We start from the raw sequence: 25661 nt of genomic DNA, 5'->3' as shown, positions 1-25661 counted from the left end.
TTTGTGCGCATGGAAAAATTATGGGATCATGATGGGACCAACACTTTACATGTTGCGTTCATATTTTTGTTCAGTATTAGTTACTGGAGGATTGTGAGATACAGTGAGTTAGCTAGTTAAGGAATTAGTTAGCTAGTTAGTTTGTAGCCTGCTTACAGAAGATTGGGAGGTGCAGTAACATTGTTAGTTACAGTACCTTCAGAAAGTATTCACACCCCTTGACCTTCTCCACATTTTGTTGTGTTAAAGCCTCAATTTAAAATGGATAAAATTTAGATTTTGTGTCATTGGCCTACACACAATACCCCATAATGTCAAAGTGGAATTATGTTTAAGGAGTCAATAAGTATTCAACCCCTTTATTATGGCAAGCCTAAATAAGTTCAGGAGCAACAAGTCACATACCAAGTTGCATGGACTCACTCTGTGTGCAATAATAGCATTTACATTTTTTTTATGACCACCTCATCTCTGTACTCGACACATACAACTATCTGTAAGGTCCCTCAGTCGAGCAGTGAATTTCAAACAAAGATTCAACCAAAATGACCATGGAGGTTTTCCAACGCCTCACAAAGGGCACCTATTGGTAGATGGATAAAAATACAAAAAGTAGAAATTGAATATCCCTTTGAGCATGGCGAAGTTATTAATTACACTTTTGATGGTGTATCAATATACCCAGTCACTACAAAGATACAGGCATCCTTCCTAACTCAGTTGCCGGAGAGGAAGGAAACTGCTTTGGAATTTTACAATGAGGCAATGTCACGCTCGTCGTACGAACTGGAAGCATACTCGGACCAACGTGATCTGGGTTCCACATATTTTATTTAAGTGAAACGCACAAAACAACAAAGAATAGACGATACGTGAAGCTCAATCAGTGCTCATAGGCAACTACACAGAAACAAGATCCCACAAAACACAGTGGGGAAATGGCTGCCTAAATATAATCCCCAATCAGAGACAACTATACACAGCTGCCTCTGATTGGGAACCATACCAGGCCAACATAAAAACAGAACAACCTAGATACCCACCGTAGTCACAACCCGACCTAACCAACATAGAGAAAAAACAGGCTCTCTATGGTCAGGGCGTGACAGTACCCCCCCCAAAGGTGCGGACTCTGGCCGCAAAACCTGACTCTATAGGGGAGGGTCCGGGTTGGCATCTAGCGTCGGTGGTGGCTCCGGTGTGGGGCAAAGTACCCACTCCGCTCGTGGATCTGCCAGCATCGGTGGCGGCTCTGGTGCGGGACTTTGCCCCCACCCAGACCACGGGTCCGGCCATGGAGCCAAGTAGAACGCCGTGCCCGGACTGGGCCTCGGCGCAGAGGAAGGCTCCGGCCATGGAGCTGAGTTGGCCGCCATGCCTGGACTGGGCACCGGTGCAGAGGAAGGCTCCGGCCTTGGAGCTGGACTGGACGCCGTGCCTGGACCGGACATCGGCGCAGAAGAAGACTCTGGCCTTGGAGCTGGACTGGACGCCGTGCTTGGACTGGGAATCGGCGCAGGGGAAGGCTCCGGCCATGGAGCTGAGTTGGCCGCCGTGCCTGGACTGGGCACCGGCGCAGAGGAGGGCTCCGGCCTGTGGACCGTCGTAGGAGGTTCCGGACTGTGGACCGTCGTAGGAGGTTCCAGACTGTGGACCGTCGTAGGAGGTTCCAGACTGTGGACCGTCGTAGGAGGTTCCAGACTGTGGACCGTCGTAGGAGGTTCCGGACTGTGAACCGTCGCCAGAAGCTCTGGACTGTGAACCGTCGCCGGAAGCACTGGACTGTGAACTGTCGCCGGAGGCTCTGGACTGGGGACCGTCGCCGGAGGCTCTGGACGGTGAACCGTCGCCGAACTGGGGAGCCGCACTGGAGGCCTGATGCGTGGGGCCAGCACAGGTTGCACCGGACTGGTGACACGCACTTCTGGGCGAGTGCAAGGAGCAGGCACAGGACGTACCGGACTGTGGAGGCGTACTGGAGGTCTGGTGCATAGAGCCGGCACAAATTGTCCCGGACAGATGACACACTTCGCACGGCAAGTGCGGGGAGCTGGCGCAGGACGTACTGGGCTGTGGAGGCGCACTGGAGACCTGGTGCATAGAACCGGCACAAATTGTACCGGAACGGTGACACACACCTCAGGGCAAGTGCGTGGAGGAGACACAGGACGTACCGGACTGGGGAGGCGCACTGGAGGCCCAGATGCGTGAAACCGGTGCAGATGACACCGGACTGGTGTCACGCTCCTCAGCACGCCCACGCTGCAGCACTCTCATCGCCACCACCTCTCTCCGGAATCTTTCATCGAGTTCCTCCTTCGACTTCCTGACGGTCTCGGGCTCATTCCTCGACTCCGCTGACAACCCCGTGTGCCCCCCCAAAAAATATTTTTGGGCTGTCTTTTGGGCTGTCCTTGTGGCCGCGAACACTGGCGTCGTCTCTGTCCTCCCTTCTCTCCCTGCGTCTGCTTCCCACGGAAGGCTTTTGTGTCCTGACATGATCTCCTCCTTAAATAAAATATGTGGAACCCAGATCACGCTGCACGTTGTTCCGAGTATGCTTCCAGTTCGTATGACGAGCGTGACAGAAGATCCCACCACAACAGGACCAAGCAGCGTGCCCAGGAGGAGATGGCATCCTGGACTTACGAGGAGATCGAGGAGAAAATATCCTGGACTTGGGAGGAGATCATGTCAGGACACGAAAGCCTTCCGTGGAAGCAGACGCAGGGAGAGAAGGGAGGACAGAGACGACGCCTTGGAGCGGGACTGGACGCCATGCTTGGACTGGACATCGGCCAACATAGAAACAGAACAACCTAGATACCCACCCTAGTCACACCCCGACCTAACCAACATATAGAAAAAACAGGCTCTCTATGGTCAGGACATGACATGCAAACGGTTTAATGGCTGTGATAGGTGAAAACTGAGGATGGATCAACAACATTGTAATTACTCTACAATACTAACCTAAATGACAGAGTGAAAAGGAGGAAGCCTGTACATAAAAAATATTCCAAAACATGCATCCTGTTTGCAATAAGGCATAAAGTATAACTGCAAACAATGTGCGAAAGAACTGAAAGCATTATTTTTGTGGTAAATCCAACAAAACACATCACTGAGTACCACTCTTCATATTTTTTAGCATGGTGGTGGCTGCATCATGTTATGGGATACTTGTGATTGGTAAGGACTAGGGAGTTTTTTTACGATGAAAAAAGAAACGGAATAGAGCTAAGTACAGGCAAAATCCTAGAGGAAAATCTGCTTCAAATTCACCTTTCAGCAGAATTCCCCTTTCAGCACAATAAACTAAAACACAAGGTCAAATATACAATGGAGTTGCTCACCAAGATGTCATTGAATGTCCCTGAGTTGCCTAGTTAAAGTTTTGACTTAAATAGGCTTGGAAATCTATGGCAAGACTTGAAATGTCTGTCTAGCAATGATCAACAACCAACTGGACAGAGCTTGAAGAATTTAAAAAATAATATGGTGCAAATATTGTACAATCCAGTCGCGCAAAATACTTAGAGACTTACCCATAAAGACTCACAACTGAAATCGCTGCCAAAGGTGATTCTAACACGTATTGACTTATGAGTGTGAATACTTATGTAAGTGAGATATTTCTGTATTTCATTTTCAATACATTTGCAAAAAATTCTAAAAACATGTTATTGTGTGTAGATGGGTGAGAATGAAACACCTATTTAATCCATTTTGAATTCAGGCTGCAACACAAAAACATGTGGAATGAAGTGGTATGAATACTTTCTAAAGGCACTGTAGTTAATTAGTCTGTTAGTGTGCTTCCTACTTACTGGAGGATCGTGAGGTGCTGTTGACAAACACGTTGAGGAACTTCTTGGAGAAATGCATGTCAGCCTCGGGGAGGAGTCTTCTGACGAGCTGAGGAGTTCAGTCTGCACCCCTCCGTTCCCCAGGCCGTTCTCCACCTCCCCTGTCCCAAGAGGGTCATCATCACACAGTGTAGACAGCTCACTGTCATCACTCAGCACTGAGGTACATCTGGGAGGGACACGGTTCACACAGGTTAGTAATTAAACAACTACATGTACTTTAAATGAAGTCCACATAAACCCTTAATGAAGGTGGGCCCTTTCCGTGAGGTGCGTACCGCCTGAGGCTGACCAGCTCCAGTGTAGTGTTCTCATCCACCACCAGAGTGTACTTCATGGAGTCGTACGCTAGACCATCATCATCTGGCCTGGACCGCAGGGCCTGCAGGGGGAGGTCCCTCACACACAGGGGGGGTCCTGCTTTGACAGGGGGAGGTCCCGGACGCTCTCATCGATAGGCGGGGAGCTGTCCAGGTATTGATTGCTGCCACGATAGGATGACTGCTTCCTCAGGCAGCTCAGGAACGGGGAGCAGTCTCCTTCCTCTTCCTCCTCCTCTTCCTCATCGTTGTCGGTGGAGTAGGTGAGGCTGAAGCATCGGTTGGTCTGGGCCGTGGGGATGTCCAGGGTCATGCTGTGTTTGACTGTGGTGATGCGTTCCAGGGAGGCCGTGGGCGTCCGTTGGGCTTGGCCTCTATCTCGCGGCCCTCGTCCTTGTCACTCGCTACGCTCTCACTCAGACTGGGAGAGTCCAGCTCCTTCCTCCCCTCCAGCATCATCAGATCATTATCAGGTTCCACAATATCATCCCTTTCTTCATCCTTCCTCTTGGTGTTTTTGCCTGATTTAGGGCTGGTGAAGTCTTTCTCAGAGTCCTGAGTGTGGTTGTTGTCTGTGGATACCCTGTTGCCATAGCGCTCCACGATCACCGGTCTGATGGTGTCAGCTGTAGGATTGTTCATGTACAGACAGGAGCCAAATCTTTCGTTTGCTTTCCCTGCATTCCCTTTGGGTGGCTCTGCACTCTTCTCCCTCTTATCTCTCTCCTTCCCTTCCTTCCTCAGGCCCCTCCCTTCTTTATCCTCCTCCTCCGATCTCTTCGTCCCAGATTTCTGCATTTGTTCATCCGTGGCTTCGGTGAACGCGTCTGGCCTCGATATCCGAGGAGGGTGAGATGGTGTCCGAGATGGACACTGACCTCTTGAAACAGTCCTCAGGACAGCTGATTGGATAAGACCCCTCCGAGATCATCTTGTTCACCAGGTTGCTTAGCAACCAGGGTGAGTCTGAATTCTCGCTCAGCTCATCCTCGCTCTCCGACTCGGACCCTCCCTCACTGTTCCCATCGTAGTCATCAGCATGGGTGGGTATGAGTCTTGGTCCTACTGGCAGGTAGAAGGAGCGTTTGAAGCTCTCCAGGCTGTGGTCTGGTTCTATCTGGAGGACCATCTGTCTGGACATGCTGTCCTCACTGCGCTGGGCTGGGGGCAGGGTCTCATCTGGGTCGGCCTGGTGCTCATAGGGCAAGTCATTATCATCATCATCATCTACACTTTGTAGGCCCATCAGAGCCTGGCCGTCATCATAGGGCTCTGGGGGTAGGACGAGGGAGTCAGCAGGGGAGGGGTGGCCAGGGTGGAGGAGAAAAGTTGTGGTGAGGGTAAGGGTGAGTCCTCTTTGATGGGGTCTGGCTGGCCAAGGAGGAGTGATACCTTCATTCCCACAATTCCACTGTCCTGTTCTAACTCGGTGTCCGGGTCCAGTTCCTGGTCGGAGGTGGGTGAACTGGCCTCCTCAATGGAGTTGGTGAGGTGGGAGGAGCGTCCACTACTACTGTCATCACTGGTCAGGTCCAGCTCTGTCTCTGAGATGGAGGAGATCATGTTGGAGACCAGGGGTCCTCCGCAGGCGAATGCTGCCTCAAGCTCCCCTTCGATGTCTGAGTCTGACCCGGGAGAGCTCAGTTCCTGGTCTTGGTCTGAGGTGGTGTAGCACCGCTTGGCGTTCATGTCAGCAATGCCTGGGTCTGAGGATGGAGAGTTGGAGTCATTGCCCACCTCATTGGCTGCACCTGGACGCTGGCTCTGATCAGTGCTTCGGGATTGGTCGAGAACATCAGAGCGGCTTGATGACATGTAGCTGGAGAAGGAAGCCAGCTCAGAGGGCTCGATGGAGGGGAACTCAACGTAGACTGAGCTCTGGTTCTCCTTACACACCATGTCATAGGTCTCCTTACACATAAACTCTACGTCAAAATCTTTCTCCAGCTCCTCATCTGACAGAGGGGTGTCAGCTCCATCGTTCCCCCCGATGGGAGCAGTGGAGGACAGGCATCGGCTGGTCCCGTCTGGGTCGTTCTCCAGTTCCGGGTCTAGGCCTGACTCAGTGGTGACCGTGTAGGTGTCGGTGGCACGTCGCTGGGTGGACGTGCAGGACCGTGAAAATTTGTGGTTGTGGTCAGCGCTGTTGAGGTCATGGTCAACCTCAGTGTCAGAGCATTGGGATTGGTCATCCAGGGATGGAACTCTGAAGATCAGAGGGTCAGCTGAGGAATTAATGACCTCATCAGAGCCCGGGTGAGACTTGTGTTGACCGAAGGAGCCTGTTGGGGAGAGGGGAGAGAAGGGAAGAGAAAGAGTGAAGATAAATAAAGAGAGATGGTAGAGGGTGAGGGAGATGAGAAGGAAAGAGAAATGAGAATTGATCATGTAAGCATTATACAATAGCAGATTTGAACCAGAAGTCACCAAAGTGGGGATGGCAGTGAGGGGAGCAGGAGATAAACCGACCTATGCAAACTATCCTTGTGTTGCGTCCAAACACTCAATAACAAATGAATTCTCACAAATTGGACTAGGAACTTTTGGTGTCAAAATGGAGCCCATTCTTTAGAGAATCCCAAACGGAGTTTGCCAAAGTCTTTATCTATAGCTCTGGCCAGTGAGGACAGGAGGACAGGACGACTACACTTTCACATCACGTCACTTCATGTTTATGGGGGATGATGACCTCTGAACTCTGACAGGCAGCCATTTTGTTTGTTACCGTATTCAGGCCTCTCCCGTCTGTTGCCTTCCATGTCGCAAAGGAGGGGCCTGCGAGGGGACTGGGGGTAGGTGCCCTCCCCTGCCTGTTTGGGGGGAGTACCTTTGCTCTGGGACCCTGGGGCCTGGGGGGCTGGTTGGGAGGGGCACTGGCCCGTCACGTGACTCCCATCCTCCAGACAAGAGTGGGTTGGAGACAGACGGCCTGCAAGCAGAGGACAACAGCTTTCTGTAACATTTAAAGACACAGCATCTAAAGACAATACTAAGAGGTAGATAAATGATCATACAAACATTTGTAGAAAAACGTTTCCTTAGAAAGCTAGGGCATTCCTTCATAAGCAATCTTTTCTATGAACTGTTCTGGCAGGAAAGGTGGGTCCCATGCCGCTGATTAACATTGCGCACCACATGGGTCAACTCCGCAACAGCTCGCTGTATGATTGCACCGATCCACAGCTTTGAAGTAAGCAGCAATTTGTTGACCTTGCAGCGGAATCCAGGGATCTGACCCAATGCAGGGAAGAGGATCAGCATCTACCCAGACCTGAGTAACCGAACTGCTAAAACAGGTGAGATCCCAGCTACGCAAGCTAAATTAACTGAATTCCAACTTGTTATTGGGACAGACATGAACACCATTCTGGACATGCGGGACAAATCTAAAAGACCAACTACAATCCAAACGCAATCAAGGTTCTCCAACATATACTCTCTGATTATCACGTAAGAATATTACGAAGATAAATACACAACGCAGAGGACAAGAGGTCAAAAGCACTAAAAGTCAATAGAGTACTAACGGTCAATAGGGAATTATCAATGGAAATAGTTGGTTTTCAGTTCAACATCTGTTGGAATGTCAGTCCTGAACGTGTGGCACGTTCTCATTGGTCCAACCTGAAATAGGATATTTGTTATTTGGCCATTGGCCCAGTTTTATTGCAAGGAATTCTAATTGGTCAACCCCAGGCTAGGGCTGAGTTATAAAACTACATCCTGTCCCTTTGTTCTGTGGAGAGAACCACAGGAGAGAATCACAGGAGAGAATCACAGGAGAGAATCACTGGAGAGAATCACTGGAGAGAATCACTGAGGACAGGAGAGCATGAACATCTACCATCTACCTCCCCGCATGATTCATCCTCTTTGAATAAGAATAAAACAGGCAGAAAACATCTCGAATCGATTTCATACTATTATCGAGTTTTCTATTTTCTTGATATGTTGGAGAGCCTTGGTTGCTTGTGGAATGGTGTCAAAGCTTGAGCGGTCTTCTCCCAAAAATGGTCTTCTCACAAAAATCGTTCTTCTCCCAAAAACATCTATAGCGTCCAAACGTTTTGGCCTACACAAGAATAGCAACCCTCTGTGGACAGCTGAGACTCTCACAAACATGATGATGTTCTCCAGGATGCCCACAAGCCTCACGAGACTCGTCTGAAGATCCACGGTACCAGTTAAAAAAAATGATGTAAGTATATATGTAGATACAGTAGTTTAGTGCCTAAAATAAGGGAATAAATACATGAAAAGAAAGTTTCCTGATCTTTCAAATATCTCTCAGATTTTTTTTTTTACTATCTGTTGTTCCAAGTAGTGAATCTGTTATTCAATGCGTTTCTATTGGTTAATAGCAGTAATGCAAAATTCAATGTTTCATCCAATAATTGTTTTACATCATTTTTTGATACCTTTAGGCACTGGTTCCCAAACCTTTTATAGTCCCGTACCCCTTTAAACATTCAACCTCCAGCTGCTTACCCCCTCTAGCACCAGGGTCAGCACACTCTCAAATGTTGTTTTTGCCATCATTGTAAGCCTGCCACACACACACTACACGATACATTTATTAAACATAAGAATGAGTGTGTGTTTTTGTCACAACCCGACTCATGGGATGTGTCAAAGACCTCTTGTAGGACTAAGGCACAAATAATAATATAATAATAATCAATAATTTTGCTCTTTATTAGCCATCATACATAAAAAAACGTATTTGTTCATCAAAAATGTTAAATAACTCACCACAGGTTAATGAGAAGGGTGTGCTTGAAAGGATGCACATAACTCTGCAATGCTGGATTGTATTGGAGAGAGTCTCAGTCTTAAATCATTTTCCACACACAGTCTGTGCCTGTACTTAGCTTCATTCTAGTGAGGGTCGAGAATCCACTCTCACATACAGTTGAAGTCGGAAGTTTACATACACTTAGGTTGGAGTCATTAAAACTCGTTTTTCAACCACTCCACAAATGTCTTGTTAACAAACTATAGTTTTGGCAAGTCGGTTATGACATCTACTTTGTGCATGACACAAGTAATTTTTCCAACAATTGTTTACAGACAGATTATTTCACTTATAATTCACTGTATCACAATTCCAGTGGGTCAGAAGTTTACATACAATAACTTGACTGTGCCTTTGAACAGCTTGAAAAATTCCAGAAAATTATGTCATGGCTTTAGAAGCTTCTGATATTGACATCATTTGAGTCAATTGGAGGTGTAACTGTGGATGTAATTCAAGGCCTACCTTCAAATGCAGTGCCTCTTTGCTTGACATCATGGGAAAATCAAAAGAAATCAGCCAAGACCTCAGAAAAAAGATTGTAGACCTCCACAAGTCTGGTTCATCCTTGGGAGCAATTTCCAAATGCATGAAGGTACCACGTTCATCTGTACAAACAATAGTACACAAGTATAAACACCATGGGACCACGCAGCCGTCATACCGCTCAGGAAGGAGACGTGTTGTCTCCTAGAGATGAATGTATTTTGTTGCGAAAAGTGCAAATCAATCCCATAACAACAGCAAAGGACCTTGTGACGATGCTAGAGGAAACAGGTACAAAAGTATCTATATCCACAGTAAAACGAGTCCTATATCGACATAACCTGAAAGGCCGCTCAGCAAGGAAGAAGCCACTGCTCCAAAACCGCTATAGAAAAGCCAGACTGCGGTTTGCACATGCACATGGACATGCACATGGGGACAAAGATTGTACTTTTTGGAGAAATGTCCTCTGGTGTGATGAAAAAAAAATAGAACTGTTCGCCATAATGACCATCGTTATGTTTGGAGGAAAAAGGCGGAGGCTTGTAGCCGAAGAACACCATCCCAATCGTGAAGCACGGGGGTGGCAGCATCATGTTGTGGGAGTGCTTTGCTGCAGGAGGGACTGGTGCACTTCACAAAATAGATGGCATCATGAGGATGGAAAATTAGGTGGATATATTGAAGCAAAATCTCAAGACATCAGTCAGGAAGTTAAAGCTTGGTCGCAAATGGGTCTTCCAAATGGACAATGACCCCAAGCATACTTCCAAAGTTGTGGCAAAATGACTGAAGAGCAACAAAGTCAAGGTATTGGAATGGCCATCACAAAGCCCTGACCTCAATCTTATAGAAAATTTGTGGGCAGAACTGAAAAAGTGTGTGCGAGCAAGGAGGCCTACAAACCTGACTCAGTTACACCAGCTCTGTCAGGAGGAATGGGCCAAAATTCACCCAACTTATTGTGGGAAGCTTGTGGAAGGCTACCCGAAACGTTTGACCCAAGTTAAACAATTTAAAGGCAATGCTACCAAATACTATGTGTATGTAAACTTCTGACCCACTGGGAATGTGATGAAAGAAATAAAAGCTGAAATAAATCATTCTCTCTACTATTATTCTGACATTTCATATTCTTAAAATAAAGTGGTGATCCTAACTGACCTAAGAGAGGGAATTTTTACTAGGATTAAATGTCAGGAATTGTGAAAAACGGAGTTTATATGTATTTGGCAAAGGTGTATGTAAACTTCCGACTTCAACTGTACTGTAACGCCCTGGCCATAGAGAGGGGTTTTTGTTCTTTATTTTGGTTAGGCCAGGGTGTTACATTGGGTGGGTGTTCTATGTTCCTTTTTTCTATGTTTTGGTATTTCTTTGTTTTGGGCCGTGTGTGGCTCCCAATCAGGCACAGCTGAAGCTCGTTGCTGCTGATTGGGAGTCACACATAAGGAGCATGTTTTTCCTTTGGGTTTTGTGGGTAATTGTTTCTGTTTAGTTTTGTACCTAGCAGAACTGTAGGCTGTCGTTCATTTTCGTGTTTTGTTTAAAGTGTTTCTATTAATTAAATATTGAATATGAACACTCACTCCGCTGCGTATTGGTCCACCTTTTCGGACGATGACTTATCTGTTTCATCTGACGACGAAGACAGCCGTTACAGAATTACCCACCAACAACGAACCAAGCAGCAGAGGAAGGAGCAGCACAAGGAGAGGCACCAGGAGAAAAGCTATCTGGAGTCATGGACTTGGGAGGAAATCCTGGACGGGAAAGGACCATGGACTCAAGCTGGGGATTATCGCCGCCTGCAGTGGGAGATCGAGGCGGCGAGTGCTGAGAGGCGCTGGTATGAGGAGAGGGAGCGCAACGGACACGGGAGGCAGCCCCACAATTTTTTTGGGGGGGGGCACACGGGGAGATTGGCGGAGTCAGGTGGTAGACCTAAGCCAACTCCCCGTGCTTACCGGAAGCAGCGTGGTACTGGTAAGACACCATGTTATGCTGTGGAGCGCACGGTGTCCCCAGTGCGCGTTCAAAGCCCGGTGCGCTACATACCAGCCCCCCGCAAGTGCCATGCGAGTGCAGGCATCGAGCCAGGGCGGATGGTGCCAGCTCAGCGCATCTGGTCTCCAGTGCGCCTCCTCGGTCCAGGTTATCCTGCGCTGGCGTTGCGCACTGTGTCTCCAGAGCGCTGGGAGGGTCCAGTTCGCCCAATGCCTGCTCTCCGCCCCGTGCCAGGCCAAAGTGGGCATTCAGCCTGGAGTGTGGGTAAAGAGTGTCCGTACCAGAACTCCAGTGCTCCCCCACAGCCCGGTTTATCCTGTGCCTCCTCCTCGGACCAGGCCTCCAGTGGGTCTCCCCATCCTGGTCCATCCTGTGCCACCTCCCAGGACCAGGCCTCCAGTGGGTCTCCCCATCCTGGTCCATCCTGTGCCACCTCCCAGGACCAGGCCTCCAGTGGGTCTCCCCATCCTGGTCCATCCTGTGCCACCTCCCAGGACTAGGCCTCCAGTGGGTCTCACCAGTCAACAGTCGCCAGAGCTGCCCGCCAGTCAACAGTCGTCAGAGCTGCCCGCCAGTCAACAGTCGTCAGAGCTGCCCGCCAGTCAACAGTCGTCAGAGCTGCCCGCCAGTCAACAGTCGTCAGAGCTGCCCGCCAGTCAACAGTCGTCAGAGCTGCCCACCAGTCAACAGTCGCCAGAGAGGCCAGACTGCGCTGAACTGCCGGAGTGGCCAGACTGCGCTGAACTGCCAGAGTGGCCAGACTGCGCTGAACTGCCGGAGTGGCCAGACTGCGCTGAACTGCCAGAGTGGCCAGACTGCCCTGAACTGCCAGAGTGGCCAGGGACGCCCGCCAGCCCGGTGAGGCCTGTGCCCAGGGCCAGGCATCCCTCATGTCTCCCCAGCCTGGTGAATCCTGGGTCAGTGCCGTCGGAGCCGCCAGGGACGCCCGCCAGCCGGGCGCTGCCAGGGACGCCCGCCAGCCGGGCGCAGCCAGGGTCGCCCGCCAGCCGGGCGCAACCATCGCCGCCCGCCAGCCGGGCGCAGCCAGGGACGCCCGCCAGCCGGGCGCAGCCAGGGACGCCCGCCAGCCGGGCGCAGCCAGGGTCGCCCGCCAGCCGGGCGCAACCATCGCCGGTCGCCAGCCGGGCGCAACCAGGGTCGCCCGCCAGCCGGGCGCAACCATCGCCGGTCGCCAGCCGGGTGCAGTCAGCGTCGCCCACCAGACCTTCGGCGCGGCCAGGTGCGCCACCTAAGAGGGCGACGTCAAGGGTGGAGCAGAGTCCACGTCCCGCACCTGAGCCGCCGCCGTAAGAAGGCCCACCCGGACCCTCCCCTTCAGAGTCAGGTTTTGCGGCCGGAGTCCGCACCTTTGGGGGGGGGGTACTGTAACGCCCTGGCCATAGAGAGGGGTTTTTTGTTCTTTATTTTGGTTAGGCCAGGGTGTTACATTGGGTGGGTGTTCTATGTTCCTTTTTCTATGTTTTGGTATTTCTTTGTTTTGGGCCGTGTGTGGCTCCCAATCAGGCACAGCTGAAGCTCGTTGCTGCTGATTGGGAGTCACACATAAGGAGCATGTTTTTCCTTTGGGTTTTGTGGGTAATTGTTTCTATTTAGTTTTGTACCTAGCAGAACTGTAGGCTGTCGTTCATTTTCGTGTTTTGTTTAAAGTGTTTCTATTAATTAAATATTGAATATGAACACTCACTCCGCTGCGTATTGGTCCACCTTTTCGGACGATGACTTATCTGTTTCATCTGACGACGAAGACAGCCGTTACATGTAGGTACGTGGTTGCAAAGGGCATCAGTGTCTTAACAGCACAATTTGCCACGGCAAGAAAATCTGAGCACAGCCCTATCCAGAAATCTGGCAGTGGCTTCTGATTAAATTACATTTTCACAGAACCGCTTGTTGCAATTTCGATGAGGCTCTCTTGTTCAGATATCGGTAAGTGGACAGGAGGCAGAGCATGAAAGGGATAACGAATCCGGTTGTTTGTGTCTTCCGTTTCGGGAAAGTACCTGCGTAATTGCGCACCCAGCTCACTCAGGTGCTTCGCTATATCACATTTGACATTGTCCGTACGCTTGAGTTCATTTGCACACAAAAAAATCATACAATGATGGAAAGACCTGTGTGGTGTCCTTGTTAACGCAGACTGAAAAAGAGCTCTAACTTCTTATTCATAGCCTCAATTTTGTCCCGCACATTAAACATAGTTGCGGAGAGTCCCTGTAATCCTAGATTCAGATCATTCAGATGAGAAAAAACATCACCCAGATAGGCCAGTTGTGTGAGAAACTCATCATCATGCAAGCGGTCAGACAAGTGAAAATTACGGTCAGTAAAGTAAACTTTAAGCTCGTCTCTCAATTTAAAAAAACATGTCGATACCTTGCCCCTTGATAACCAGCACACTTCTGTATGTTGTAAAAGCATCACATGGTCACTGCCCATAATGCAGAAAATACACAAGAGTTCAGGGGCCTTGCTTTAACAAAGTTAAACATTTTCACTGTAGTGTCCAAATCGTCTTTCAAGCTGTCAGGCATTCCCTTGGCAGCAAGAGCCTCTCGGTGGATTCTGAAGTGAACCCAAGTGGCGTCGGGAACAACTGCTTGCACGTGCGTTACCACTCCACTATGTCTCCCTGTCATGACTTTTGCGCCATCAGTACAGATACCAACACATCTTGACCACCAAAGTCCGTTTGATGTCACAAAGCTGTCCGGTACTTAAAAAATATCCTCTAATTTTGTCCTGGTTTCCAGTGCTTGGCAGAAGAGGAGGTCTTCCTTAATTGACCCCCATAAACGTAACGGACATATACCAGGAGCTGTGCCAGGCCCGCCATGTCAGTTGATTCATCCAGCTGTAACGCATAGAATTCACTGGCTTGTATGCGAAGCAGTAATTGTTTCAAAACATCTCCTGCCATGTCACTGATGCGTCATGAAACAATGTAGAAAATAGTAAAAATAAAGAAAAACGTTGAATGAGTAGGTGTGTCCAAACATTTGACTGGTACTGTATATATGTAGCTATTTTAGGCCCATGGGGTACCGGTGGGGTTAGGGTGACCACATTTAAAATACCCAAATGCGGGACAACAAGTGGGACAGTGTCAACCTTCTTTTCAAAGTGGTTGATAGTCGTCTGCAGAGAGGGAGGAGGAAGGATGGAGGATTAAGAAGGGAGGAAAAGTTGGAAAAAACTTTCCTAGAGTCAGAGCCTGAAGCTTTAAATGTAGTGATATTTTCTTTTTTTTATTTCACCTTTATTTAACCAGGTAGGCAAGTTCTCAATTATAACTGTGACCTGGCCAAGATAAAGCAAAGCAGTTCGACACATACAACAACACAGAGTTACACATGGAATAAACAAACATACAGTCAATAATACAGTAGAAAAAGTCTATATACAGCATGTCCAAATGAAGTAGGATAAGGGAGGTAAGGCAATAAATAGGCCATGGTGGCGAAGTAATTACAATATAGCAATTAAACACTGGAATGGTAGATGTGCAGAAGTTGAATGTGCAAGTAGAGATACTGGGGTGCAAAGGAGCAAGATAAATAAATAAATACAGTATGGGGATGAGGTAGTTGGATGGGCTATTTACAGATGGGCTATGTACATGTGCAGTGATCTGTGAGCTGCTCTGACAGCTGGTGCTTAAAGCTAGTGAGGGAGATATGAGTCACCTGCTTCAGTGATTTTTGAAGTTCGTTCCAGTCATTGGCAGCAGAGAACTGGAAGGAAATGCGGCCAAAGGAAGAATTGGCTTTGGGGTTGACTAGTGAGATATACCTGCTGGAGCGCATGCTACGGGTGGGTGCTGCTATGGTGACCAGTGACCTAGGTATTTGTAGTTGTCCACATAGTCTAAGTCAGAACCGTCCAGAGTAGTGATGCTGGACGGGCGGACAGGTGCGGGCAGCGATCGGTTGAAGAGCATGCATTTAGATTTACTTGCATTTAAGAGCAGTTGGAGGCCACAGAAGGGGAGTTGTATGGCATTGAAGCTCGTCTGGAGGTTAGTTAACCTGTTATGGCTAAGGGGCAGTATTTTCACGGCCGGATAAAAAACGTACCCGATTTAATCTGATTATTACTCCTGCCCAGAAACTAGAATATGCATACAATTATTGCCTTTGGATAGAAAACACCCTAACGTTTCTAAAACTGTTTGAATGGTGTCTGTGAGTATAACAGAACTCATATGGCAGGCAAAAACCTGAGAAGATTCCATACAGGAAGTGACCTGTCTGACAAGTTCTTGTTCATCTTGGCTCTTTTTATTGAAGACTGAGGATCTTTGCTGTAACGTGACACTTCCTACGGCTCCCATAGGCTCTCAGAACCCGGGAAAAAGCTGAATGATATCGAGGCAGCCTCTGGCTGAAACACATTATCGCCTTTGGTAAGTGGCCGATCAGAGGACAATGGGCTTAGGCGCGTGCACGAGTCGACCCCATGCTTTATTTTCTTTCGTCTTTTTACCTAAACGCAGATTCCCGGTCGGAATATTATCGCTTTGTTACGAGAAAATGGCATAAAAATTGATTTTAAACAGCGGTTGACATGCTTCGAAGTACGGTAATGGAATATTTAGACATTTTTGGTCACGAAATGCGTCATGCTCGTCACCCTTCTTGACCATTCGGATAGTGTCTTGAACGCACGAACAAAACGCCGCTATTTGGATATAACAATGGATTATTTGGGACCAAACCAACATTTGTTATTGAAGTAGAAGTCCTGGGAGTGCATTCTGACGAAGAACACCAAAGGTAATAAAAATTTTCTTATAGTAAATCTGACTTTGGTGAGTGCTAAACTTGCTGGGATTCTAAATAGCTAGCCTTGTGATGCCGGGCTATCTACTGAGAATATTGCAAAATGTGCTTTCACCGAAAAGCTATTTTAAAATCGGACATAGCGAGTGCATAGAGGAGTTCTGTATCTATAATTCTTAAAATAATTGTTGTGTTTTTTGTGAACGTTTATCGTGAGTAATTTAGTAAATTCACCGGAAGTTTTCGGGGGGTATGCTAGTTCTGAACGTCACATGCTAATGTAAAAAGCTGTTTTTTGATATAAATATGAACTTGATTGAACAAAACATGCATTTATTGTATAACATAATGTCCTAGGGGTGTCATCTGATGAAGATCATCAAAGGTTAGTGCTGCATTTAGCTGTGGTTTGGATTTATGTGACATTATATGCTAGCTTGAAAAATGGGTGTCTGATTATTTCTGGCTGGGTAATCTAATGTTTTGCTTTCGTTGTAAAGCCTTTTTGAAATCGGACAATGTGGTTAGATAAAGGAGAGTCTTGTCTTTAAAATGGTGTAAAATAGTCATATGTTTGAAAAATTGAAGTTTTTGTATTTTTTGAGGAATTTGTAATTCGCGCCACGCCCATCATTGGCTATTGGAGCAGGTGTTCCGCTAGCGGAACGTCTAGATGTAAGAGGCTAACCCCTTCCAGGTCTCTGATCACTACTTTGTTTACTTTTCTGTCTCCCTCTCCTCCAACCCTAGCCACTCAGCCCCTACCCAGATGGTCATGCGCCGTCGCAATCATCTCCTCTCTCTTTCTCCTCTTATATCCTATCATTCTCTCCCCCTACTTGCTCCTCTTCTAACCTTTCCTCTCTTTCTTCTGCTAAATCTTTCTCCCTCCTGTCTCCTGATTCAACCTCTTCGACCTTACTCTCCTCCCTTTCCCCATACTATGACTCGCCCTGTACTCTTTTCTCCTGGCCGGCTCGGCCCTTCCCTCTCTGCTCCGTGGCTGAGTGACTCATTGCGAGCTTAAAGAACAGGGCTGCGGGCAGCTGAGCAAAATAAACTTCCCTCTTCTTTACCTTCTCTTCTGTATCCACTGCTAAAGCCACTTTTTATCCCACCGTACCTTCTCCGCTATGAAATCTGGTTTCAGAGCTGGTCATGGGTGCACCTCAGCCACGGTCAAGGTCCAAAACGATATCATAACCGCCATCGATAAGAGACATTACTGTGCAGCCGTATTCATCGACCTGGCCAAGGCTTTCGACTCTGTCAATCACCACATTCTTATCGGCAGACTCAACAGCCTTGGTTTCTCAAATGATTGCCTCGCCTGGTTCACCAACTACTTCTCTGATAGAGTTCAGTGTGTCAAATCAGAGGGCCTGTTCTCTGGACCTCTGGCAGTCTCTATGGGGGTGCCACAGGGTTCAATTCTCGGGCCGACTCTCTTCTCTGTATACAACAATGATGTCGCTCTTGCTGCTGGTGATTCTCTGATCCACCTCTACGCAGACGACACCATTCTGTATAACTCTGGTCCTTCTTTGGACACTGTGTTAGTAGGCAAACAGCCTCTAGTAAAGATGAGGTCAAGCGTACTGCCTGACTTGTGAGTTGGATTGGGAAAGGGTGAGAAAGGAGGGGAAAGAAATTGTTGGAAAGTAATTAATCAAAGGCAGATGTCGGGAGGTTGAAGTCGTTCAGTACGAAGAGTGGTGAGCCATCGTCAGGAAATGAGCTTATCAAGGTGTCAAGCTCATTGAGGAACTATCTAAGGGCACCTGGTGGGCGATAGATGACAACAATGTTAAGTTTGAGTGGACAAGTGACAGTGACAGCATGGCATTCAAATTAGGTGATGGACAGGTGAGTGAGGGAGAAAATAGAAAATCTCTAGTTAGGAGAAATGAGTAGCCCTGTGCCACCACCGCAACGACGAGATGCCCTCGAACTATGATAGAAGAGCAGGTAGAGTAGCAGTGTTGTCTGGGTTGATCCATCTCCGTCAGGGCCAAAAAGTCAAGGGAGTGAAGGGCAGGATAGACTGAGATGAACTCTGCGTTGCCAAACGCTGCCAGAGACTAGGAATTCCACATATATATCATAATAAACTGGGAAGTTTGACCCCTGAATGCTGATTGGCTGACAGTCATGGTATACCTTGGGTATGACAAAATATAAATTTTTACTGCTCTAATTACGTTTGGTAACCAGTTTATAATAGCAATAAGGCACCTCAGGAGTTTGTGGTATATGGACAATATACTATGGCTAAGGGATGTGTCCAGGCACTCTGCGATGCGTCGTGCGTAAGAACAGCCCTAAGCCGTGGTATATTGGCCATATACCACACCCCCTCGTGCCTTCTTGTTTAATTATAGAATATGCATACAGTGCACCCACACAATGTCTGTGACGTCCTGACCAGTACAGAGGATTATTTGTATTATTTGGTCAGGGCGTGGCAGAGGTATGTTTGTTTTGTATGGTGGGGGGGGTTGTGTATAGCTTAGAGGGGTGTGTTATTTATGTGTTCCGGGGTTTTGTGGTGTATGTTTTAGTATGAGTAGGTTCTAGATTACGTTTTCTATGTGCAGGTTTGGTTGCTGGACTCTCAATTGGAGGCAGGTGTTTCTAGTTGCCTCTGATTGGGAGTCCTATAAGTAGGTGTGTGTTTTGTTTGTCACTTGTGGGTAGTTGTATGTTAGCACTGCTTTTGTTTAGCCTGCTACACTGTTCCTGTCGTGAGTTTTGTTTATTGTTTTTTCCCTCGTGTTCTCATTTAAAATAAAAGATGATGAGCACGCAATCCGCTGCATATTGGTCCACTTTGTCCAACAGCGATTTCAACATATCTTCTGACGAAGAGGAATGTGACAATGTCTCAATTTTTTTAAATATTTTTAATACCCTTAAACACCAAGTATAACTCATTTCATAATAGGCCATCATCACTGTCAATTGTGAATTGTAATTCTTCACGTTTTACCGGTGATACGTCCAAACTGCATCTGCATGCCAATAATTTGTTCTCAATCAGTTTCATAGGAATATGCATTTAAATCTTCTTCAATTACTTTTTCGTAAGCAAATTAGAGCAGATGGTGTTAACGAACTATATAGCCTTCCTGTATTTTGTTTCAATCTAAGTAAATTCTGCCTAGTAGAGAACGCTGCTGAGTTTTGCTTGCATGATAAAAAACCTTGGACCATTCAGCTAACCATCCTAAAATGTCATAAGAAATGACTAAGGTGGAGTTTTTGGTGTAACAGTAACATTATACTAAGCTATTATATTTGGTTCTGTTATGTAGAATACTAATGAATAATTATGTGATCTTCCAAGACATTGATTCAGCTTTGATCTAATTTTACTAAAGGAGCACCATTATGAGAAGTGTCAGAGCAATGCACCCGCTGCACCGAACAAGCTCATTGAAGCACACTTAGCCTACTCTTTTGCCTCGCACAAAATTTGGTGATGCATAAACGAGAGACCACATGTTTTATGAAAATCTGGGAATATTTGGCCAAGGAACATTTCTGGTTGGTCTCAGGAAATTTAAAACAGTTAGGAAGGGAGGCTTTTAAAATGGGTTTGAGTAAAGTAGAAGCAAATATAGCCATGTATAGCCTCACAAGTTTGACGAAATGACCTTGTCAGAAACACACTTTTTAAAAGTAGTTAAGGCTAACTGTCCTCTCTAAGTTTAGCTGGAATGTAGCCCGAAAGGATTTGAGAAATGTGATTGGTTGACGATAGGCTTATGACATTGGCCTAAGTCTCATCTTGCGCTGCGCAGAATATCAGATCTCAACAACAATTGGAGTGTTTAACATCACCAGTACCACATCCTTATGATATATATATTTCATAAGCGCAACGTGACTGTAAGAGACAGGTCGGAATGTCTGACTGAAAAATACAACAAATCAAACTTTTTTATTTTTTATTACTGGTGTTTAAATATATTGATAAAATGCGGGCATGATTGTTTGGTTGCAGGACGCGGGACAAAGGGCCAAAAAAAAACAATTAAATTATATGAATTTGTGTATTGTGCATGTAGCCTCCAAAACAAGAAAATTAAAAAAAGTATACATTTATTTTTTTAAATACTTGGACATTTGGAGGACATTTAGAGGAAATAAGCTGCTAGGTGTTGGCAGTGGATTAGTATTGGATAAGTAATGAGTAGGGGGTAGTGGTAACAGTATGACAACATAGTACTCACCCTGTGAGGTAGGGTTGCGTAGAGAGTCCTGCCAGCTGCCCTTCTTTGGAGAAAGACTGCTGTTGTTGTTCAGTGAGTCCTGAGAGAGAGAGAGAAAAAGAGAGAGAGGTCAGCATAATTTCCCAAATCAGAGGAGAGCAGAAAGCAAAGTCTGGTTTTAAATGTGATAAGGTTGGAGGTTGAGTGTGTGCATGCATGTGTACCTGTGAGACAGTGGTGGTGAGGTTGAGGGTGGTGGGCCGGCTCTTCAGCGTGCCAAGGGTGGGGGAAGAAGGAGGGGAAGCGGTGGGGGAGGGAGGAGCATCAGGGTCCACCTCGTCTTCATCTTCCTCATCCTCCTCATCCTCGTCATCGATCATCTCAAACTCCTGGAAGTCGTCCTGGAAGGAGCAGACCGGGTGGTGCATATCGCTCTTCTCCAGAATCAGACAGTCCTGAAAGAGAGGTAGACAGATAGAGAGAGAGCGAGAGAGAGAGAGAAAGAGAGAGAGAGAGGGAGAGAATAAAAAGGGGAGGGGGAGAGACATTGAATGACTAAGGAAGAGATTGCTTTAATAATATTTTTACACTGTCAGCCGCTGAAATGTGATTCTATCAGCAATTTTCAAATGCTAGTATGAACAAAAGCAACAACCCCAGAGTCACCTTGCAATCATTTTCAGAGAAAGGTGTGGGACAGTTAAACCCATAGCAGCCTACAAGAAGAATATAACAAAACATTCTGTAATCATGCACTGCAGTATACGTATCAGCGTTCAAACACACATCAAAACAATGCAATCAACAGTGAAGAGGCGACTCCGGGATGCTGGTCTTCTAGGCAGAGTTGCAAATAAAAAGCCATATCTCAGACTGGCCAATAAAAAGAAAAGATTAAGATGGGCAAAAGAACACAGATACTGGACAGAGATATGGCTTTTTCTTTGCAACTCGCCTCTTCACTGTTGACGTTGAGACTGGTGTTTTGCGCGTACTATTTATTAAAGGCGCACATTTGTAAATCTCAAACTCTAAAAGTAATTGGAAAGGTAGATACAAATCATGTGTGATATTGTGGTTACAATAAAGATTGTAGCCCATCATGCAAATGTTTCCTATTAGCAGGACAATATACTTTTTATAGCCCAGCTACTGTTGTGAAAAATCCCTCAACTTGCAATGTATTCGATGCTTAGGTACTCTAAAGTGTTACATTTATAACTCAAAACAGCATTTCTGCATCAACATCTTTATGTTTTCGTTTATCTTCTTGAACTTCTTCCTTTTTTTCTATAGCAATTTTGATGAAATTGCTCAAGGGCCACGGTTGATTTGTCTGTGAAAATGACGTTATTGAATGTCTTGCCAGCTTTGATCCATGCCTGGGGGACGCAAAGTTTGATCCATGCCTGCAGGACGCAAAGTTCTTTGTTTGTCAGACGAATCATTGGAATCATTGACTCACTCACGCGATGAAAAGGGCGAGGATTGAGATGGAGTCACAATCCATGCCAGGCACACCTGTAAGCTCTGGAACTTCAACTCCGACATACAGAGTCAACATATGTGGCGGGTTCGTCAGGTCTTATGTTCACCCTGACATTTCCGTTCCTCTTTTGACAACAGAAGAGTGTGAAGAGGTATTAGGCAGGGGTGTTCTTTGTCAGGAATGTTATAAGCCATCGCTATAGAGCCACTACTAAATAGCATTAGAAATCGCAATGAAGGGGTGTACCTTTCAGAGGATATTCCTCTTATTCGTCTCTCAGCCTATGCTGTTATTTTAGTGAAAAATCAAGCAGAGGTGGATAGTTTGAGTCTCATTGGGAAAAAAAAGTTATGATTTACAGATTGGAAAATGGTCTGGAGGGATCATGGCTTTGCCAGGGGGGCTGGAATGGTGTAGGGGGGGGGGGGTGTTAAGTATCTTGGAGTGTACCTATGGGATGAGGGGAGAATGGAAAAAAATTGGAATGTGGTGCTTGAAATGGTGTAAGGGAGGATGAGGAGATGGCGTTGGTTGTTATCTCGTATGTCATACAGGGGGCATACCATTATTGTTAACAATATGGTTGCCTCTGCACTGTGGCATCGGTTGTCATGTTTAGAGCCACCATCTGGCCTTCTGGCTAAGATACAGGCGATTATTATAGATTTATTTTTGGAGAAATATCATTGGGATCCACAAAGTGTTTTGTATTTGTCAAAAGAGGAGGGGGAACAAGGTCTTGTACATCTTGCTAGAAGGGCTGCTGCTTTCCGGTTTCAGTTTATTCAAAGGTTGCTTCATGGACCGGAAAATGTGGTTTGGAGAGGGGTGGCAGGTCTGGTATTACAGCAGGTCAGGGGATTAAGTATAAAGAAGGCTTTAATCTTGGTTGATAGTAGACAGATTTCTAGGGAAGGAGTACCTCCGTTTTACTGTGTCCTTCTTAGGGTGTGGAGCATAATGGAGGTGTCCAGACACACTCCAACGGAGTCATTGTATTGGCTGCTGGAGGAACCTCTGGTGTATGGGGCAAGACTGGATTGTACAACTGCAGCTGTTCCACATTTTTCCAAGATTCTGGTGAAGGGCAAAATCATCACCCTAAAACAGTGAATGGCCATGACTGGGCCCACCTTAATGGATGGAGGACGAGTGGCTGAACATTTGGGGGTGAGGTCATAAAGGATTGTCGGAGTTTATGCTTAATAGAAGAAGGTACCAGATGAAAAAGTCCCATTTCCAAGACTAGGGATTACATCCAATATCCCAGAGTCAGAAAGAAAGGCGTTATTAATGGATTTGAGAGGGTTAGAAGAGATGGGGTTGGATGAGGTGAATGGGAAAGACTTATATAGGGGGGGTGTCAAGGTTTTGAATAAAGATACATTGAAGACTAGAAAATACACTCCTTGGAGGGTAAAACTGGGCATTGGTGACAAGGTAAAGCCAGCATGGAGAGCACTGTACAAGCCACCGTTACAAAAGGCCACTGCTGACATGCAATGGAGGGTTTTGCATGGCATCATTGCAGTTAATGCTTTTGTATCTGTTATTAACTCAGATGTTGGAGATGGATGTCCTTTTTGTAACATAAGATAAACAATTTTTCACTGTTTTATGGAGTGTGAGAGGATAAAGCCTATCTTTGAAATACTGGAGTCTTTGTTTACAGCTGTATGGGAGATTTTCAATAACATTGTTTTTACTTTGGGGTTTCAACATAGTAAGAACAGAAAATAAAATGTAAACTGTTAAATGTTATTTTGGGACAAGCTTCTGTAAGATGTAACATATTTCTGAGTAGGAAACAAAATAGACACAGGATATGGGCAGGATGTAAGACGTGTTTTTAAAGGATTAGTCAAAGCGAGAATAAAAGTGTATTTTGAGTTCTTCTCCTCTGTAAAAGATAATTTTATTGATTGTAATTTTTATTTAGGAATGACATATTTGTTGTTTAATTTCTTAACCTCTTGACGGTCGCCTAGGATAGGGGGCGCCACAGCGCATTTTGAAAAGAATTTGTGCCCATTTTAAACGGCCTACTACTCAAACTCAGAAGCTAGGATATGCATATAATTAATACTTGTGGATAGAAAACACCCTAAAGTTTCTAAAACTGTTTGAATGGTGTCTGTGAGTATAACAGAACTCATATGGCAGTCAAAACCCCGAGACAGATCGAAACAGGAAGTGGAATTCTGAATTGCGAACTCAACTTCATCACGTTGCCTATTAATCACACCGTGAGCTATGGTTAATTGAGCACTTCCTATTGCTTCCACTAGATGTCCCCAGTCTTTACAAAGTAATTTGAGTCTCCTACTGTGAAAACTGACAGAATGACACGCTGTGGAACGTGGTCACACGGAGAGGGCCATCACCATTATGACGCCGGCGCCCCTGGTTACCCTCCCCTTTCGAAAGGTTTTGAAACACAATGCAATCGTCCTCCTCGAATCTTATTGGAGCTCTGGTTGAAAAAGGCCATAAATATTTATGTTATACAACGTTTGACATGTTTGAACGAACCTAAATAAGAAAAAAATGCATTTTGTTGAAAGAGTAGCCCCGCGCACGTTGGTACTTTTGGTGCAGCCTTCAGAACGCGCTAACAACAACAAGCTAATGGAACATAAAGGATGAACTTTTTCGAACGAAAATACATTTGTTGTGGACCTGGGATTCCTGGAAGTGCCTAAGGATGAAGATAATCAAAGGTAAGGGATTATTGACAATAGTATACAAGACTAGATTTGATATGCGAATGTTCCAAGATGGCTAGCCTATTGCTATTGCTAGCCTATTGTTCTGAGTATTGCATCCCCTTTTATCGCAAAGTGTGATTACCCAGTAAAGTTATTTTTAAATCTGGCATTACAGGTGCTTTCAAGAGATATTCATCTATAAATCTTAGAATGACAATATTACATTTAAAAAAATGTTTTCGAATAGTAATTTAGTAAATTGTAGCGCTGTTTCATCGGATGCATTTGAGGGAAAATAGTTAGTCAACGTTACGCACCGATGTAAAATGCTGTTTTTATATATAAATATGAACTTTATCGAACAAAAGAATGCATGTATTGTGTAACATGATGTCCTAGGTGTGTCATCTGATGAAGATTGTCAAAGGTTACTGCTGCATTTAGCTGTTTTTTGGTTATTTGTGATGCATGTGGTTGGTCGGAAAATGGCTATGTGGCTACTTTTACGATATACTCCTCTAACATAATCTAATGTTTTGCTTTTGCTGTAAAGCCTTTTTGAAATCGGACAACGTGGTTCGATTCAGGAGAGGTGTATCTATAAAACGATATAATTTTAAAAAAGAATTGAAAAAATTAAATTATTACATTTTGTTATGCTAATGGCGATTTTTCGCTGGATCTCCGTCCCGTATCCGCACAGGGGTTAAACGGCCCTTATTTGTGTTAATAATTAAGTATAAAATAAAGGTTTTTATAAAAACTCAAAACTCTCTCTCTCTCCCTCTCCCTCTCTCTCTCTCAGAACTAGGGTTTTAATGGAATCATATAACCCAGAAGAAACAGTCAATCTATAACCCAGAGGAAATATAGCAGCTACATGTGACAGATACAGTACATTTTATGAGGAAGTCAATGACATAGCTACTGTACAATAGATATTTCACATCTTTATGGGCGATTGCTTTTTATTA

General features: G+C 45.8%; 1 protein-coding gene across 1 annotated transcript in view; it reads right to left on the bottom strand.

Annotated features, from left to right (window-relative positions):
- LOC106561234 (C-Jun-amino-terminal kinase-interacting protein 2-like) overlaps positions 1-25661 on the bottom strand; it is a 154497-nt gene that overhangs the window by 8888 nt on the left and 119948 nt on the right. The window contains 10 exon segments of the mRNA XM_045688738.1: positions 3831-3894; positions 3939-4038; positions 4148-4316; positions 4361-4513; positions 4606-4815; positions 5003-5289; positions 5616-6471; positions 6915-7118; positions 20512-20590; positions 20715-20945. Coding sequence (XP_045544694.1) covers positions 3831-3894; positions 3939-4038; positions 4148-4316; positions 4361-4513; positions 4606-4815; positions 5003-5289; positions 5616-6471; positions 6915-7118; positions 20512-20590; positions 20715-20945 — 2353 coding nt within the window.

This window comes from Salmo salar, chromosome ssa10 (assembly GCF_905237065.1).
Source record: "Salmo salar chromosome ssa10, Ssal_v3.1, whole genome shotgun sequence".
NCBI lineage: Eukaryota > Metazoa > Chordata > Actinopteri > Salmoniformes > Salmonidae > Salmo > Salmo salar.
Note: the sequence above shows the minus strand (reverse complement) of the source record. Positions and strands in the feature narration are given on the sequence as shown.